At 25.0% G+C, this 20,226-nt stretch overlaps 1 protein-coding gene across 35 annotated transcripts in view; it reads right to left on the bottom strand.

Moving 5' to 3' along the window:
* The window catches only part of LOC107453060 (kinesin heavy chain), a 31,588-nt gene extending 12,115 nt beyond the window's left edge, over positions 1-19,473 (bottom strand). For 10 of the 35 annotated variants that reach the window (XM_043048467.2, XM_043048468.2, XM_071180977.1 and 7 more), the window contains exons 1-11: positions 19,272-19,469; positions 12,574-12,696; positions 11,075-11,162; positions 9,774-9,847; positions 6,731-6,835; positions 5,860-5,908; positions 5,712-5,767; positions 3,927-4,014; positions 3,714-3,838; positions 1,617-1,727; positions 517-656 (exon numbers count right to left, since the gene is read on the bottom strand). In XM_043048467.2, coding sequence (XP_042904401.1) covers positions 517-656; positions 1,617-1,727; positions 3,714-3,838; positions 3,927-4,014; positions 5,712-5,767; positions 5,860-5,908; positions 6,731-6,835; positions 9,774-9,847; positions 11,075-11,162; positions 12,574-12,696 — 959 coding nt within the window. In that variant the 5' untranslated portion in view covers positions 19,272-19,469. Of the gene's footprint in view, positions 1-516; positions 657-1,616; positions 1,728-3,713; positions 3,839-3,926; positions 4,015-5,711; positions 5,768-5,859; positions 5,909-6,730; positions 6,836-9,773; positions 9,848-11,074; positions 11,163-12,573; positions 12,697-16,736; positions 16,795-19,271 lie in introns of those variants that run through there. The other 25 variants (XM_043048471.2, XM_043048470.2, XM_043048474.2 and 22 more) reach the window with 8 other exon arrangements.
* Between the last annotated feature and the right edge of the window lie 753 nt (positions 19,474-20,226).

Raw genomic sequence — 20,226 nt, 5'->3', positions numbered from 1 at the left:
TGAACTTTTTAGAACAAAAACAGTTTAGAACTAATTTCTATAAATGAGGTTCTCTTCATCATGCATTAGTAATACTTATTTAAATATTCATGCAAGCAAGCAACAATCCTTACAAAAATTCATTTTGCATTAGGTTATTTTTAGGAAACTTAACCATTTTTAGGGAATTTTCTAAAAGGTACAAAATGAAGAATTTTAATCAAAACAGTAGAAACTGGTAAAATCCTGTAGTCTACAAGAAAATCCAGTAGAGTTGGCAGAAAACTCACTAAATTTTAGGAAATTTTCTAAAATGTACAGAAACGAAGAATTTTAATTAAAGCAGTGGACCAGGAAAAACTGGTAAAAACCTGCAGTCCACTGGAAAATCCAGTAGATTTGGCAGCTATGCATTATTATTATTTTCAATTTTACTTATTTCACAGACAAGAGAAAAAACACGCTTAAGTAATATTTAAATGATTCCAACTTCTGAAAATAAAAGAAAAACCTTTTGCCAAAAAAGAAGATACTTACCGACAACCGAATTCCAGAGACCATTTTATTCTTTTTTCAGATGATGGTCTGATGCAGACGATGATGGCTGTCTGAGAATTTCCTCCTAAACTTTCCTTCAACAATCGAGTAAGAACGCTCTCCCTGTACGGTATACCATCCTTTTGAAAAGAAGAACAATATTTTAATTATTTCTCCCAGTGAACTATCAATTTTTGCGATTTAAACATGTTGATCGCTAAGAAACGGATGATCTTGTGAAGAAATAAACAACCATAAGCGGCTTTAAAAATGAACTGCAAAAATGCAAAGCGAATGAAAAGCTTATCAAGTGTTTGTTGATAATTATATCTTTGGCACGCGTTTCTATAAACATAAATAATGAAAATTCACTACTAATCGAACTAAAAAATTAAGTTGATATTCATTTATTTTGAAACTTTTTTAGTAAAACGCAAAATTAATGGAGTAAAATTTTTTACAAGTGGTAAATTTTGATATTCTTGAGCTGGCCATGAGCAACAGCATTGTTATTTAATAACAATATTAATATATATTAATTAAATAACATTTTACTTAATCAATTTATTCAACAAAAGGAGATGTAAACTCTCTGTTTGGACAAGACGCAAGATTATAGCTTTAAAACTACCAACTTTCATTAAAAAAAACTTCAGCTTGTTAGAAATTTCTTGTTAGAAATTGTTGCTTGACAGTATTCTACCAAAACAGACACTGATTAATTAAATAATAATATTTACCCCATATGAAGAAACAATTTTTCAGGCATTCATCAAATAAGAATGGGAGGAATAACACTTCAGTGTTTTACCATAATATTTTTGAAAATTAGAGTTAACTAGGAGTATGGCAATTTCAATGAAGGTGGAAAAATGACTTTTTATAATGAGTCATTTTTTTCCCATATTAATTTTGTAGGGTATAAATAAAAAATCCTAAAGACTTGCCAAATAATGAAAGCATAATACGTGTTTTCTATTAATATTACATGCTAAAAACACAGATGTCATTTGTAAAACACTATCAATATCATTTCGGTAAAAAAAATTAAAAAAATTGTTTAAACAATATTACTATCTATGTAATGCAATTCTACTTACTCTTTTTTCTGTTAGTAAAAGTATCACTCTAGACAAAACAGATAAAGACATATTGATACATCTCGATTCTCGATTAACGATAGAATCATTTGTTAATACACTTGTTAAAACCTAAATTTTAAAAAATAAATAAATTCACTGATAAAATATAGCTTTTAAATCAATCAATAAGTAGACATTTTTACATAACTNATATTATATTATATTATATTATATTATATTATATTATATTATATTATATTATATTATATTATATTATATTATATTATATTATATTATATTATATTATATTATATTATATTATATTATATTATATTATATTATATTATATTATATTATATTATATTATATTATATTATATTATATTATATTATATTATATTATATTATATTATATTATATTATATTATATTATATTATATTATATTATATTATATTATATTATATTATATTATATTATATTATATTATATTATATTATATTATATTATATTATATTATATTATATTATATTATATTATATTATATTATATTATATTATATTATATTATATTATATTATATTATATTATATTATATTATATTATATTATATTATATTATATTATATTATATTATATTATATTATATTATATTATATTATATTATATTATATTATATTATATTATATTATATTATATTATATTATATTATATTATATTATATTATATTATATTATATTATATTATATTATATTATATTATATTATATTATATTATATTATATTATATTATATTATATTATATTATATTATATTATATTATATTATATTATATTATATTATATTATATTATATTATATTATATTATATTATATTATATTATATTATATTATATTATATTATATTATATTATATTATATTATATTATATTATATTATATTATATTATATTATATTATATTATATTATATTATATTATATTATATTATATTATATTATATTATATTATATTATATTATATTATATTATATTATATTATATTATATTATATTATATTATATTATATTATATTATATTATATTATATTATATTATATTATATTATATTATATTATATTATATTATATTATATTATATTATATTATATTATATTATATTATATTATATTATATTATATTATATTATATTATATTATATTATATTATATTATATTATATTATATTATATTATATTATATTATATTATATTATATTATATTATATTATATTATATTATATTATATTATATTATATTATATTATATTATATTATATTATATTATATTATATTATATTATATTATATTATATTATATTATATTATATTATATTATATTATATTATATTATATTATATTATATTATATTATATTATATTATATTATATTATATTATATTATATTATATTATATTATATTATATTATATTATATTATATTATATTATATTATATTATATTATATTATATTATATTATATTATATTATATTATATTATATTATATTATATTATATTATATATAAGCCTGCCTTATTATAATGTTATCTTTTGTACATTCAATTGCATTCAAAAGAGATTCCAATTATTGTGCGAATAAATTTTATATAAATGCCATTTCGCTTTTGCTAGTAATAAAAAATCAAACTTTCTATTTTTTGTCGCAAACAAATTATTTTAAAACTATAAGGATATAAAACGTATTTTTTTAAGGAAAATGCAATACAATTTTTTAAAATTCTAACAACAAGTGCATAGACGCACGTCTAAAAAAGGAAATTTTGATGTTTAAATGGTGAATTCATGATATTAAATTTTAAAAATATATAATTTCTTTAAATCTGTCAAACTTTTGTATGAAAATTAAATTTAAAAAAAATTTTGAAGGACTAAAACAAATTTTTTTTTAAATATTTATATAACTTATTGTTTTACTCATAATTTTGGATAACTTATTGAATTTTGTATTTTGTTTTAATACTGAAAGTGTAAGTGACCTTTTCTATTCGTTCTTAAATTGCAACAAATCAAGGTGGAAAAAAATCACTGTTGTTAAACGCTAGTAAGTAATGAAAAAAAAAACATTTACTAACCTGCTCACTTCCAGCTAAGTCTACTAATAAAAGCTTTCCAGTCATTTTTTCATGAGACACCAAGTTTTCTTGCTTTATGACTATCTGAAATATTGTATGACTTCTCGAGATCATCTCGTTCGTATCTAAAAAAGGAATAAATAAATAAATTTTTTAAACATTTATTAGAGTAGTATGTTAAAGGGCTGGATCATTTAGAGAAAAAGTTCTAACCTGAATAAGCTACGTGTCGTTTCAATTTTGCTTCATTGAAGAATTCCATCACTTCTCTGATATTTTTTACCAAGATCTCTTTTCCACCCTAAAATAAATTAATTTTAACTACAGTAACCTCATTATCACATTTTTTTTAGCATCTTAGAAAAATTTCTACTAGCTCAATTCTCGGCGATCCTTGATTTCACAAAATATTTTAGTAAAAAGAATTCCCAATTCATTAAATTCCTGTTCTTAAAAACTTACTTGAAAACTTTTTAACTTGTTGTCTGTACATTCTTATTGGACAGAAGAATCACGTAATAGGATCCTTTAAGATACATAAATCTTTGATTGTCATCAACGTGAAATGAAAAGTAATAACGGTATTTACTAATAAGTTCTTTATGTATTATTTAACGGAACGAATTTTTATTCTGCTATCTTCAGATTACAGAGATCCTTAATTTTACCATTAAATAGTTTTTCAAGTTACCTTTGATCATTTTTAAGTAATGCAATATTGTAGCTGCAAACATGGATAAAAAAAAAAATCCGGTAGATTTCACGAAATAATATAAATTTCATGATGATTGCTGCATAATATTTTAAATATTTTTCATAAAGGGACTTTTATTGTCATAAAAATACAAAAATTTTATTACACTAATAACTGTAAATGGTCTTCAATATTTACCATTTATGATTGGCATTAAATGAATTTAAATTCCTTTTAATTAACTTTTAATAGTAGTAAACAAATAAATCATTATTGATAGTTAAAAGATTTCATAATTTGAAAAGTGAGTTCTGATTAAAAATAAATTGAAATACAGTCAAACCCCGCTATAGTGAACGTTCAAGGGACCGAAATTTTGGTTCACTATAACCGGGAGTTCACTATATCCGTTCCTCAAAAAATTTAACTAGTGGTTTCCAAACTTCTCTCTTTTATTACACATTATTCAAATAAATGACTGAAAAATATTATGTAGCAGCAAAAAATGTGTTATTTCTCATTACTCTTCTACTGAGAACAAAAAGGAGTTGAAATGAGAGCCTTATCAACACATATTAGTGTCCAACCCTTTAACCAACATTGAATAATTACACATTTCCTCTGATAGAAAATGCATATTCATCCCACCGACACCTTACAGTGACCTCACTTTTTGGTTCACTATATCCACAAAAATTAATATTATCCGTGTATAGCAAGGCACGGGACCGAACATTTCGTTCACTATATCCGGGAGTTCACTATAAACCGTGTTCACTATAGCGGGGTTTGACTATATTTAGAAAAAAGAGAAGTTTTTAAACTGATTACTACAAGTGAGGCTCGCTTCATCATGTACTAGTAATACTTATTTAAATATTTAAACAATCAATAAATTATGAAATAATTCTATTCCAACAGGGATCTTTTTTCGAGGGGTAGGGAATTTTTCTAAACTGTATACAAACTAGGAAAAAAAATTTTATACCAGTAGATCAGGAGAAAATCTAGAAGTCTACTGATAAATGCGATGTGTACAAGTTTTTTTTTAAAAAAAACAGCACAGTAATTTGATTAAATAAATCATTAAAGAAATTTAATGTTCAGTTTCTAATAACATGAAAATTGTAGTGTCTCTATCCGAGTTCGAGGATCGATTCTAATCTGCATTTTATATAGAGTAATTTATACGTTATTTCAAAATCCCGCTTTCGTCTTACTTATTTTTAGCATTTAATTCTTCTTATTTCGAATTAGCCTTGTTTATAAAATTAAAAAAAAGGAGAAGGTCTTTGCGAACTTACCACTATGAAAGGTGAGCCTTTCCTATCATCGTATACTTGCAATGTGTCTTCAGAATCTACAAAAAGAAGAAAAAAAAGAGATAGCGTAAATTTTGTGTTCTCTTTTTTATTTATTTTTTTATTGAGTCGTTCTTAAATTATAACTTACCATCAAATAAGTCACGGACTTTCTCCAAATAAATCTCATAAAAGGAAATCTAGAAAATAGGAACAAATTTTAATGACATTGAAGAGGACATTAAAAAAAGCATCCTCTCTTATCTAAACTAAACTCAGCGGCGCTACAGCCCTAGAGGGCCAAGGCCTACTGTGCCCATCTCAGTTTTCTTGACCTTGGGCTCTGGGGTGCAGAAGCAGATGTTCCGGTCAGCTGGTCAGCCGAGCGCGGAACCCCCAGTGTTTAGTTCCCAAGCATGCTTGGTACTCATTTATCGACCCACTGAAGGGATGAAAGACTGAGTCAACCTTGCCTGGTCCGAGGATCGAACCAGGGACTTGTGGCACGACACCGCTTAGTCACCGGGCGTCACCCTTTCTTATGCTGGAATATAATCTTCGAAACAGGAAGTAAAAATTAGTTTTAAATTAAATAAGTAATTTTATGAAAATAAGTTTTTATGTTTTCAAAATTAATATGGTATAAATAAATTAAGAATTAAAACCTGATAAATGCAGTTATAGATTTATGTATATTTTTCTTACAAAATTGTCTCGATTGTAAAATTTCTCTTTTCTAGAGGCTTTTTCAAACTCTTTAAAATAGGTCAATTCTCTTATGTAGTAGAAAGTGAAACAAAGTTAAAGAATTCACTTAAATAATGGCAAGTGTTAGAGGTTTGTACTTATTCTATTATACATTGTACAATAGTGGTTCTTCACTATTATACAAAAGAGAAGTTATTTGAGAATGCTCTAAGCTATTTTTCTAAATAAAAAATGCCAGCAAAAGTATTGTAATTACCAGTTAGCATACGGAAAGTTTTGATACAGATTACTAGATATAAGAACTGCATGCTTACCTTTATTTCCCATTTTAATGAATCTTCTAAGGATTCTGTGTGGCTAAAAATATCATGAGCAATTCGTGGTATAATTCCTGATTTCTCATTACCAAATGCAACTCCCTTTAAACAAAACATGACTCTCATTATGAATTTTGCAGCACAAATAATTAATGGAAAATAATGCATAGCTGGGTGATTCTTTTTAAACATGACAATTCGGACTAAGAAATTTCTTCATATTTAAAGTCTTCAAAATAATCTAAAAAATTTTTTTATACTTCTTTATTCACACTTATTAATTTCTTGTAGACAGCAGTGTAGTTTATTGGCATTTGCTCGAGAAAAAAAAATGAAATAAAAATTCACCAAATCTTGATTGCAAGGAAAATGACACATTAAGCATAGAAGTTTAAAAAACAGTCACGTTAACTTAATAGTAAGTAACTCAACTCAAGCCTTTATGTTAGATGGACCATAAATTGCTTACATTAATTCTTTTTATCCACTGTAGAAAGAATCGAAAAAAATTTTGTTGCTGATATGTACAGAATAAAATTGTGTATAATAATCNTTATTAATATCTTATAGACAACAGTGTAGTTTATTGACATTTGCTCGAGAAAAAAAAATTAAAATTCACCAAATCTTGATTGCCAGGAAAATGACACATTAGCATAGAAGTTTAAAAAACAGTCATGTTAAGTTAATAGTAAGTAACTCAACTCAGGCCTTTATGTTAGATGGACCATAAATTGCTTAAATTAATTCTTTTTATCCACTGTAGAAAGAATCGAAAAAAATTTTGTTGCTGATATGTTGTACTGAATAAAATTGTGTATAATAATCAATCATTAAATAAATAAATAACTTTGATTACATCGAAGAATATTACAATCATACATAAATTTGGTATTAGGTTAATATTTGCTTTCCCTTCTTACAGTATTAGCAGTTAAAAAAAATTTCTGGTAACACTTCAATGTCCTGGCATTCATAAGCCATGAAAATGAGATCCAGGATAATGACAAATTCGCCATTTTATTGCATATAACTTTACTTTAATATTTTGGCCAAAGACGCTTATATTCTGCAGAAAACAACAGTATTTCTTAAAATAACTCAGATAAATCTATGTAGTTTTTGTTATTGATGATTTCAAGAAGCCAGGAAAATGACAACACAAAAACACAAAAAAAATTTTGAAATAGATTTTTAGCCAGAAAATGGTTCTTTATTCATGCAACAAGACATGTTCATTAAGGAGTATATCTAATCAATCTATTAATATAAGATATTGATTGTTGGCTCTATCTATTTTGGTTATGAACCACTGACTATAAGTAGCCAGGAAAATGACAGATTGTCTTGGGACAAACAAATTATTGACAGAAAAAATTATTTTAAACGAAGTTTTTGTAAATAATACCCTTTGCGTATATTCTAGAAATCCCTACACCGGTGGAGATAAAAGAAATTAGATATTGAGAAATTTATAGGAAGTTTTGAAGCTAGTTATTACTGAAAACATTGTTTGGGACATGCCAGAAGCATGAAATTTCTGAAAGTTCAAATAAATTTTTTAACTGTACAAAACAGTCATTGCTAGTGTAAAGTCATTTTAAAATTCTAACAGCAATGCTATTTATTAACTTTTTTAAAAAAAAGTTCTTTTAGTATTAGATCTTGGAGCAAGGGACAGTGAATTGTCATATTTCGTGAAAATCACCCAGGTGCCAACACAGACAGGAAAAAATACAGTAGATTTTGTGAAATAACATGACAATTGTTGCATAATGTACTAAATATTTCATACATAGGGAATTTGAGGGATTTTTAGTCATCAAAATAATAAAAACTGCAATATTTTCCATAATTTCGAATTTTAAAACATATTTACTTCATCAAAGATAGTTAAAAGAGTTTTTAATCAATTTAAAAAGACAGAATAAAAATAAACTGAGCATTTCAGAACAAAAAAAGTTATGAGGTTCGATTCATTATGTATTAGTAACACTTATTTAAATATTCAAGCTATAATCTGCATACAAATTCTATTTCAACAGGGCATTTTTTAGGAAACATGCACAATCTTAGGGAATTTTCTAAAATGTACAAAAACTAAAATTTTAATTAAACCCGTAGACCAGGAGAAACTGGCAAAATCCAGTAGAGTTGGCAACTATGAACATATTATCAAATGAAATAACAAAAATAACGTTGATCAATATTAGATCAAAGTTAAGCAAGATTAAACCTACAATACAGTAATAACAATACAATAGATTTTGATCAACGATCCCATCTAAAAGATCGTAAGCTAAATAGCATTCGTTTTGAATGTGTACAGTAGTGTACGATTATACGGAGAAAAAAATTCTGGGAAAATATCTAAATTTTTTAACAATTTCGTTAACAAATCTGAACATTTTAGAACAAAAAAGTTTTGAATTGATTTCTATAAATGAGGTTCGTTTCATTGCGCATTAGTCATACTTACTTAACTGTTCAAGAAAGCTAGCAAAAATCTGTTCAAAAAATTTATTTCAATCGGGATTTTTTTTTTAAGGAGACTTACCCAACTTAAGGGAATTTTCTAAAATGTGCAAAAACCTGGAGAAGTTTAATTACACTAGTAGACCAGGAAAAACTGGCTGAATCCAGTAGTCTACTGAAAAATCCAGTAGATTTGGCAGCTAGGCCACTAGAATAATCGAACAACCTTAAATTATAATATTAAAGACTTTTGAAGTTTTATGACAACAACTCGTTCTATAAATTTTAATTCATACTTAACATATGAATTCTATCTGTAGGTTTCATATGGTTAATTTTTCGACAAAAGTTTTAAAAACATACATTCTGAATTGTGTTAAAAAGCAACTGGTCGTTCTTTTTACCGTTTTCATTTGTCGTTCTAAACTTTGCTTTCTCCGAAACATTACTATAGCCAAAAAAAAAACAAATTTTTTGATTTTTTTTTAAGATAAATGTGAATTTTCTTAAAAAGAGAGAGAGAAACAATTTGAAATAACTAGAGGATTGAGAAATCAAACTTTACCTCCATTGTGTAGGCTTTGTCACTGGATGTATGACCATAAACAAGAATAGCGCCATTATAACCACTGAGTACATCTGTAATAAAAAGGTTCTGCCATTTTAATATAAAAGTTTTTATTATTTATTCCATAATTATAAGAATATCTGTAGTTTAAAAAAGTAAATTATAAGAAAAAGCATTTCACTTTCCCATGGTGTTCCATATTGATAGGGTTGCCACAGAAAAAAAAGAACAAAATAGTTTTTTTTTAGTAGCCTAAAGCCTGAAAATGGTTGCCGAAAACTATCAGAATAGTTGCCTAAATAAGAATAAAAAATTTTCAATAATATTACGCAAATTTTATTAAATGGCTTAATTGTCATATACCATGAACCATTTAGTCAAGTTGGTGGCAAATACCATAATCTTTCTATAATAAACGTTACGTTAGTGCTCTGGCACTAAATTTTTACATAAAAAAACTAGTATATTTGCAGAAAATTGAATACTTTTAATTGCTAGAATTCATTAAAAAAATACTTTTTCATTAAAAGAAACATACTTTTTCTAGGAATTTTTCCTTTTATCAATTTTTTTTCAGTATGTATGTATGTCAGATTCAATATGTATATTCAATATGATATATATATATATATATATATATATATATTAAGCATTTGTGAAAAATGACAAATCAAGTTCAAAATTCACGCATGGTAATAAAGTATTAAAAATTGGGTCTTTAAAAATCACGCTGAATTTCGTAGCAATAACCAATGAAAAGGAGATAGAAATAGATTTACAATAGATTTACATTAAAAAGTGATGCCTCAAATTTGCAATTCAAATTTTTTTACATTCAGGCTGTCAATCCAATGTATGCTAAAAAGCATCTCTAAGAGTACAGAAAACTCTCCCAATATTCTCTTTTTCCTGAAAATATTTGCTTTTTAGCCTTTTAAGGCAAAAGAGCTACCATATTCGCCTCAGGCCGAAAATAGTTGCAAGTAGTCGCATTTTAGTCACCTGTGGCAACCCTGAATTTAATAAGTTTCACTTAATGTGGATAAAAGTGGCATATTTAATCGAATTTAATAAAATTAGAATTAGAAGCAGGAGCTCAGAAAAATCCGGATCCGGGCATTTTAACTACCAAAACAACTGATGAGCCTTTATTTCGGAAAAAAAGACACGGTAATCAATCTCATAATTCACGTGAACATTTGTTAAAATTAAAAATCTGCTGCAATTCATCGCCTTTCTTCTGCATTCAAATAAATTGCTAGAGATACTACAAAAATTCATGAAGAAGGTTTACTTACTGAAAACTATGGGTTTAGCAACTTCGTTGTAAATTTGGGACTGGGATGAGCATGAATCAAATATTTTATCAAAAGTATATATCCGGCCCTAAAAAAGGAGAAAAAAAGCTTTCCTTATTGAACTTTATAAATGAGGTGGATACATAAAACAAAATGAATTTAACTTTCACAACTATTCGTGAGTTCACACTACAGTGCGCCTCAGAATTTTTCGCAACATGTAAAATTGATGTATTCAAGACAGCGGAAACAATCAATGTTTGTTTGAGTAAAAAAAAAATTATATAAAACAAATTTTTCATAATCAAAATTACAAATTTCTTCAATTTTTTTAAACATTTATCAATCAAATCTCTGATAAAATGTATCAATGGTACTTAATATTATTCAAAAACAATATTATAGTTATCAAAATATTTAATGCAATGCTTCCGACTAAAATTTAAATTTATTATTTATCTACTAGAAAATAACAAATTAATAAAAAGAAACTGAAATATATTTTATTCTACACTCAACTCATCTTGGTTCATTATTCAAAATGGAAGTTCGTTAAATAGAAATCCGACTGTATTTGCATATAATGTTTTTCTTTTAAAATTAATCCTTTTTTATTAATTTTAATTTAAAATATTTGATACATTTTTTAAAGAATAAAGTAGAATTCCTTACAAAAAAATATAGTTCTTACTGATAAGTTTTTCTTATTAGAAAATTGCACACAGCTTCTTTATAGTCATATGAAAAATTACAGTTTTGCATAAAAGGTCTTAAAAATTCTACAAAATATAAAAATTAGACTTTTTCTGCTTTGAAGAAGCAGAACTGCAATAATGTTTCGCCTATAAAACTTTTGTTCAATTTTGTTTATACCTTTCCATTTTTTTAAGAAAAATTTTATTTTTTGCAAATATACAGAGAAATGTGCAGAAAACTGTACAGGTGTACGGGGAGTACATTGGAATAAAAAATTAACATTCTATGATTAGTTCTAGACAATTATTAAATTTTAAATTTGTTGTAAAAAATTGCACGTTGGCCTCTCTGCATGTACAAAAAAAATATATTTAAATTTTCCTACAACAATTTTCCAGCAACAATATCACTTTATATGCTTGTGCTTGAAACGATGTTGTAATTAAAAAGAGACATTAGATGTTTTCAAATACAAATCTTAACACGTATTTTTAAATCTTTAATAATTTAAAAAAGTTAATATATTATGTTCAGATCAGGATTCCATTCATGCTGCTAAAATGATTCAAGGACGCCACTGTGCATCGCAAACGAGTAGAATTATTTCTTATTAAGTTAAACATTAAATTAAAATTCAAGTTTCATTTTCAAATTTCGGTTGATTATTTTTCACATACAGGCCATCTTTCATTTCCTTTAGATTACTAATCTTCAAAATGTTCATGCATAAAATTATAATATTTATGAGCTCCCTAGTTAACAAAAATAAAATATATTAGAAGAAAAGAAAATAGTAAACTCACCGAAGACAAATGTAAAATTGATTTGCTATCAAGAAAACTGTAACCGTGTTCCAAAGTTTCCTTGTTATATTCATTTTCTCCATGTACCCGGCAGCAGACCTTGATGCTTTGTTGAGATGCCATCTAGACAAAAAAGGAAAAATGTTGATATATATTGAATGTTTTCTTCAATTAAGAATTGTCATTATTCTGTCAAAAACGCCTTAAAATCCGTTAAAAACGTTCCGCGTTTTATATTCCTATCTCGATTCTATCCTAAATAATAGATATATATGATCTAGATACATATAATAGATCTAGATATATATCATAGATCTAGATATAAATCATGGATCTAGATATATATCATCTAGATTATCTTCTTATCATCACGTTTCCATCCACCAATTTCGTCCGGTTACTGCAATACAAAACTAACTCTTTGGAAAAAAAAATTATTCGTTCCCAGCAAAAATTTGTGAGCAGAAATCAGGATGATTTAGAAAAATCCATTTTCTAAAAAATTCGCCTTAATATATCGGGAATAACTGTGATAAGTCACAGATATACCAGGATGAATAAAAAAAATAGGAGACCGAGATCCTTACAAAATATGACAAATTCTTGCAAAGAATCGGAATTTTAATTTAGCACTTAGTAGACATTTCTTTCAATTATGATTATAATGTTTAATACTTAATAGAATAAGCCATTTTATCCAAAACTGTATTAAATTCTTCAAAATTTCTTTACTTAAAAAAAGTCTCATAACAGTCTCCATATAATAATAAATATGCAAAAAAAAATATTCATTAAATATTAATCTAAAAGTGAATCTTTGCTTTTAAAATAAAATAAATAAGAAATCAGAAAAGAAAATGTTTTAATTTTATCTGCATGAAATTTTTGTATGGATTTTTTTTAAATTAAATTACGGTGTTTTATTTGTGTTTGTATAACATTCTATAAAATTTTAATTTGTATTATATATTTCTATTCTGTGTTTTTATAGTTATTAAGTCAAAGTAACTTATGCATCAAAACGTCAAATATTAATATTTCTAATTAAGAATACAACGATTACAAACAAAGCTCTTATATTTTACTCAAATGGATTTGGTATATGTCTAAATGCATAGCCGCTAACACGGATAGGAAAAATCCAGCAGATTTTACGAAATATAACCTTTATAATATTTGTTGCATTACATTATACTAAATATTTCACATATAAGGAATTTTGGGGATTATTCCAGTTATCAAAGTACGAAAATTTTATTACAGTAATAACTATACATGGTCTGGTCTGACCCATATGTACCATTCATTTATAGTCGGTATTAATTTAATTTGAAATGGTTTTTTATCATGTTCAGTAAAATTTAAATGGTAATAGATAAGCATGTTATTATTGCTGGTTATGGATTTCTCAATTAATTTAAATATATAATATCAATTCAATAATATATAATTTAATTATTTAGTTAATCAGCATTGGTAATAAGCATTCCTATAATAATTTTTAAAGAAAAGCTAACAGGAATTAAGAAAATTAAAAGCATTTGTTTACGAGGAAAGAAACATATCACGAGTGGAAAAATTTTAATAAATTAAACAGAAATTCAGAAATATTAATAAAATGACTCAAAAGGAAAGAAGCAACTTTCGTAAAAAAATTTTATTATTTAAATAAAACTGTCAGATGATTTAGAAATGAATTTGTTAGCGGAAGCTCAGAAAATTAATTTAACTTCACAATTGCATATGGAAAAAAAAGCTAAATTAATAGTATTAAGTTTATGGCAAGTTATTGGCCAATAAATTCCAAAATAATTTAAATAATGATTTTTATTTAAGCGTCTATCCTAATTATATCAAGCAAAAGGAAACATAACGTGCAAATTCCAATAAGTGCAGAGATTCCAATAAGTATAGAGATTCCATTAAGTGTAGATTTCTTCATTGAGAATATGAAACAATACAGAGGTACAGAAAAATTAAGGGGAAAAATTAATGATTTTGCTTCGTATAAAGAAAAAAGAAAGAAACGTTTATTTTGGCATTTTAATTCTGTTAAATTATGCAATAATCGAAAATTAGTTATCCTATTGCTAAACTTACATATGTTTTATAAGTTACAGGCAAGTAACATCTGCAATAATTTACAAAAAATAATCTCCATTTTAGTCTCTATTATAATTACATCAATCAAAGGGAAGCATAAAATGTAAATTCCCACGATTCCATACAGAGAGTAAAGATCACCAAATAGATTTTGTTATTGAGAATGTTGGACAATTAAGTAGTACAGAAAAAGTAAGGGGAAAAAAAGGACGAAAGAATTTGCTTAGAAAAAAGAAAGAAAGGTTGACCTCGGTATTTTTACTCTGTTAATTGATACAATAATCAAAAATTTATTATCTTATTATAAAGCTTAGATACGTTTTATAATTTAGAAGCAAGTAACTTCTATAAGAATTTAAAACAGCATAATGAAGTATAAAACGCAAATTATCACGACTTTTTAAGTGTAAAGATAATCAAATAGATTTTATTATTGAAAATGTTAGACAATTAAGTGGTACAGAAAAAATAAGGGAAAAAAAGAGATTCTGTTTGGTATAAAAAAAGAAAGAAATTGAATTCGGCAGTTTAATTCTGTTAATTGATACGGCACTCAAAAATTTGTTCTATTAAAAAAATAATGCATAAAAAAGCATTTTATTAAAAAGTTTGACAGATAATCTATGAAGGCGTTTGGTTAAATTCTTATAATGCGCTTTCTAATGAAATAATTATATAAATTAACTTAATATTTTCTTTACAAATAAAAATTTTAAGAATACTGAAAAATTCTAACAAAATCTGTACTAAACAAGATTGGACTGTGAAAATAAAAAAAATATTTTTAGATTTATTTCTAATCACCATTCAAAAAGTCTGTTTAGCATTTAATTATGAGCAAAACTAAATGAAGTGAAATATAACTGTGAAATATATATGATAAAAATGACAATTGATGAAGTTAATTTAAGAGTAAATTTAACTTACAAAATAATCGGTGGAATATTGCAAAATATATAATTGAAGGTAGGCTTAACGAAATCAGATATTACAAAATTAAATTAATGCTATATTAACAATAACACGTGAAGTCAATTCAAGAATTAATTTCAATCACGCGGAAAAAAGAAAGAAAAAAAAAGTTACATTAGAATAATGTGAAATATATAATAAGATTAAAACTTTTAAAAATAAGATTTATCAGAATTAAATTTATTCTACATTTAAAATTTCCAATGATAAAGTTTATTTTTAAGAATAAATTTCATGGAAAAAAGGTGGGACGCTGTAAAATATATAATGAAAAACAATCCCAGAAAATTTAGTAGAAATAAATTTGCGCTATATATACAACAGTGAATGATAAAGCCAATTAAAGAATGAATTTTGCGCATCAGAAAAAAGAATCGTCGGAATATAGTGAATTATATTAATGAAAGTAGGCTTATCGAAGTCATTTTAAAAAATTAAATTAATGCTATATTTAAAATTACAAATCTTAAAGTTATTTAAGAATTAATTTCAAACAGAAGGGGAAAAAAGGTTACGTTAGAATAATGTAAAATATATAATGAGTTCAAAACTTACTACCAATGATAAAGTTTATTTTAAAAAAAATCTCCAGGAAAAAAAAAGGCAAGACCCTGTAAAATTTTTAACAAAAGAAAAAAAAAAGTGTTAGAATCCAGAAAATATTTNCAATCAAATATTATGAAATTAATAAATGTATGGAGCTTAAAAAACGTTGAAAAAGGCTGAATTCAGAGTAAAAGCTGAAAGCTTTCATGCCTGTATATAATAATAAATATGCAAAAAAAAAATTATTAATTAAATTTTAATCTAAAAGTGAATCTTTGCTTTTAAAATAAAATAATTAAGAAATCAGAAAAAAAAATTTATTTCACCTTATGAAATTTTTGTATGGATTTTCTTAAATTAAATTACGGTGTTTTATTTGTGCTTGCTTAACATTCTATAAAATTTAAATTTGTATTATATATTTCTATTTTGTGTTTTTATGTGTTAGTTAATAAGTTAAAGTAACTTATGCATCAAAATGTCAAATATTAATATTTCTAATTTAGAATACAACGATTACAAATAAAGCTCTTATATCTTACTCAAAAGGATTTTGTATATTTCTAAATGCATAGCCGCTATCACGGATAGAAAAAATCCAGCAGATTTTACGAAACCTTTATGATAATTGTTGCATTACATTATACTAAATATTTCACATATAAGGAATTTCGGGGATTATTCCAATCATCAAAGTATGAAAATTTTATTACAGTTATAACTGTACATGGTCTGGTCTGACCTATATGTACCATTCATTTATAGTCGATATTAATTGAATTTGAAATGGTTTCTTTATCGCGTTCAGTAAAATTTGAATGGTAATAGATAAGCATGTTATTATTGCTGGTTATGGATTTCTCAATTAATTAAAAAAAGGAGCTCCGAATTTAAATAAACTAAAATTTTTAAAACCAGAAAAAAAACTTTAAACTGATTACTATTATAAATGAAGTTCGCTTCATTAAGTATTAGTAATACTTATTTAAATATTCTAGGGGTAAAAAATAGATTGTGTTAAAATTCTATTTCAACAGGGATTTTTTTTTTAAGTAAACTGATTTTTTAGGAAATACTCTAATATGCTGCAAAACCAGGAGATTTTTTTTTAAAACAGTACATTTCTAAATTAGTAATTTTCTAATCTTGTAAATCTAGTAATTTTCTAACATTATTCTTACAATTAAATAATATATAATTTAGTTATTTAGTTAAGCTAACAGGAAAGAAAATTAAAAGCATTTGTTTACGAGGAAATGAACATATAGCGAGTGGAAAAATTATAATAAATTAAACAGAAATTCAGAAATATTAGTAAAATGACTCAAAAGGAAAAAAGCAACTTTCGTAAAAAAAAATTATATTATTTAAATAAAGCTGTCAGACGATTTAGAAATGAATTTGTCAGTGGAAGCTCAGAAAAGTGTAAAGATAATCAAATAGATTTCATTTTTGAGAATGTTAGACAATTAAGTGGTACAGAAAAATTAAGGGAAAGAAAAGAGATTCTGTTTGGTATAAAAAAAGAATGAAACGCTGAATTCGGTAGTTTAATTACGTTAATTGATACGGCAATCAAAAATTTGTTCTATTAACAAAATAATGCATAAAAAAGAATTTTACTGAAAAGTTTGATTTATAATCTACGTAGGCGCTTGGTTAAATTCTTATAAAGCGCTTTCTAATGAAATAATTATATAAATTAACTTAATATTTTTTTTACAAATAAAAATTTTAAGAATACTGAAAAATTCTAACAAAATCTGTACTAAACAAAATTGGACTGTGAAAAAAAAAAGAATATTTTTAGATTTATTTCTAATCACTATTCAAAAAGTCAGTTTAGCATTTAATTATGAGCAAAACTAAATGAAGCGAAATAATACTGCGAAATATATATGATAAGAACGACAAATGATGAAGTTAATTTAAGAGTAAATTTAACTCACAGAATAATCGCTGGAATATTGCAAAATATATAATTGAAGGTAGGTTTAATGAAATAAGATATTACAAAATTAAATTAATGCTATACTCACAATTACATGTGAAGTCAATTTAAGAATTAACTTCAAACACGCGGAAAAAAAGAAAGAAAAAAAAGTTACATTTGAATAATGTGAAATATATAATAAGATTAAGGCTTTTAAAAATAAAATTTATCAGAATTAAATTTATTCCACATTTAAAATTACCAATGATAAAGTTTATTTTTAAGAATAAATTTCATGGAAAAAATAGAAAAAGGTGGGACGCTGTAAAATATACAATGAAAAACAATCCCAAAAAATTTAGTAGAGATAAATTTACGCTATGAATGATAAAGCCAATTTAAGAATGAATTTCGCACATCAGAAAAAAGAATCGTTGGAATATAGTAAATTATATAAATGAAAGTAGGCTTAACGAAGTCATTTTAAAAAATTAAATTAATGCTATATTTAAAATTACAAATGAATTAAAATTACAAAAGTTATCTAAGAATTTATTTCAAACGGAAGGGAAAAAAAGGTTACGTTGGAATAATGCAAAATATATAATAAGTTCAAAACTTACGCAATTTTTATTAATTTTCCAGAATTAAATTTATTCTATGTTTACAATTACCAATAATAAAGTGCAGAAAAAAAAGGCAAGGCCCTGTAAAATTTTTAACAAAAGAAAAAAGAGTGTTGGAATCCAGAAAATATTTAGCTCCAATAAAGTTCAGTTAAATTAGATCTAGCATTTATTTATTGTATATGTACAAATTTAAACAATTTGTACTTCAAACAAATTTTTTTTTTTAAAAAAAAAGGAATATTGTAACATATTGTATTCAAAAAATAGAAAAAGGTTATTCAAACTATATTTAACCGTAATTTTTTATAGCAGTAATTGGCAATAACAAATGATAAATTATATTTAAAGAAAAATTCTAAAAGAATAAAAAATTAGAATACTGTAACATATATAATAATAACTAAGATTATAGAAATTAGATTCAGCAAAGAATTAATGAACTGTGTGTACAAATACAAATGATAATTAATTTCAAATAAAATAATTACTGCAAAATATATAATAAAGAAGCTTACCAAAATTAGATTTAGCACGTGTAACGTTGAAATTAACGCAAAACAGCATGTAACGTGAGTAGGAAAAAATTGGCAATGGTCAATGAGTACACGGTTAGGAGTAAGAATTCGTTCAGCGTGCTAATAAAATATCCACATGCTATTGGTCAGTTGTACCCAAACGTATGACGTTTCAATAAGGGGGGGGGGACTCAGCGTACTTCATAACAATATGTACTGATAACAACCGGTTCCTTTTTTTTTTTTTCAAAAATGCGGGAAATGACTTGATGGAATCCCCCCCTAAAATATTACTTTTCATGTTTTTTTTCTTCTTCTGAAAACCAAAAATCATAAAAAGAAATTATAAAATTTATTTTAGTGCTGTCATTTTATAAAAAAAAAAAAAAAAAAAAAAAAAAAAAAAAAAAAAAAAAAAAAAAANAAAAAAAAAAGATAAATTATTTCTTTAAAAGTTCCTAATCAATCATCCTATTTTATTGTACATATGACTTAAAGTTTGTTCCTACATTATTTTGCTCTGCGAGGATTTTTTTTTTCGAAAAAGTATGAAAATAAAATTAAGTGAATACTAGTAATTTTGGATACGCCTTTAGGCATTTGTCTTATTTTTTTAAATTTTTAATTAGGGGCAGTTCGCAAAACAGAGTTTTACTGTGAATTGTGATTTGCTTATTATTGCCTATAGAGTTTAAGGTAGGCTTTCGTTCCATAGTAAAATTGCTTGAGCCGTTGTGACTCAGGGGATAGAGCGCTCACCTTCCGTTTAGGTGAACTGTGTTCGAATCCCGGCGATGGCTGGTCAATACAAACTCCGCACCCGTCTCGCACCGACCACAGTGCTGACCAAAGATATCCTCAGTGGAAAATGGATCATAGGTTAAAGTCCAGTTGTCGTCATGCTAATCATGGGAGGTTTCCGTAGTTTTCTCTCCATTTAACAAATTCCGGCTTT

The sequence above is a fragment of the Parasteatoda tepidariorum genome, chromosome 5 (assembly GCF_043381705.1).
Source record: "Parasteatoda tepidariorum isolate YZ-2023 chromosome 5, CAS_Ptep_4.0, whole genome shotgun sequence".
In the NCBI taxonomy this organism is placed as follows: domain Eukaryota; kingdom Metazoa; phylum Arthropoda; class Arachnida; order Araneae; family Theridiidae; genus Parasteatoda; species Parasteatoda tepidariorum.
The sequence above is the reverse complement of the archived record's forward strand: the minus strand, read 5'-3'. Positions and strand labels throughout refer to the sequence as shown.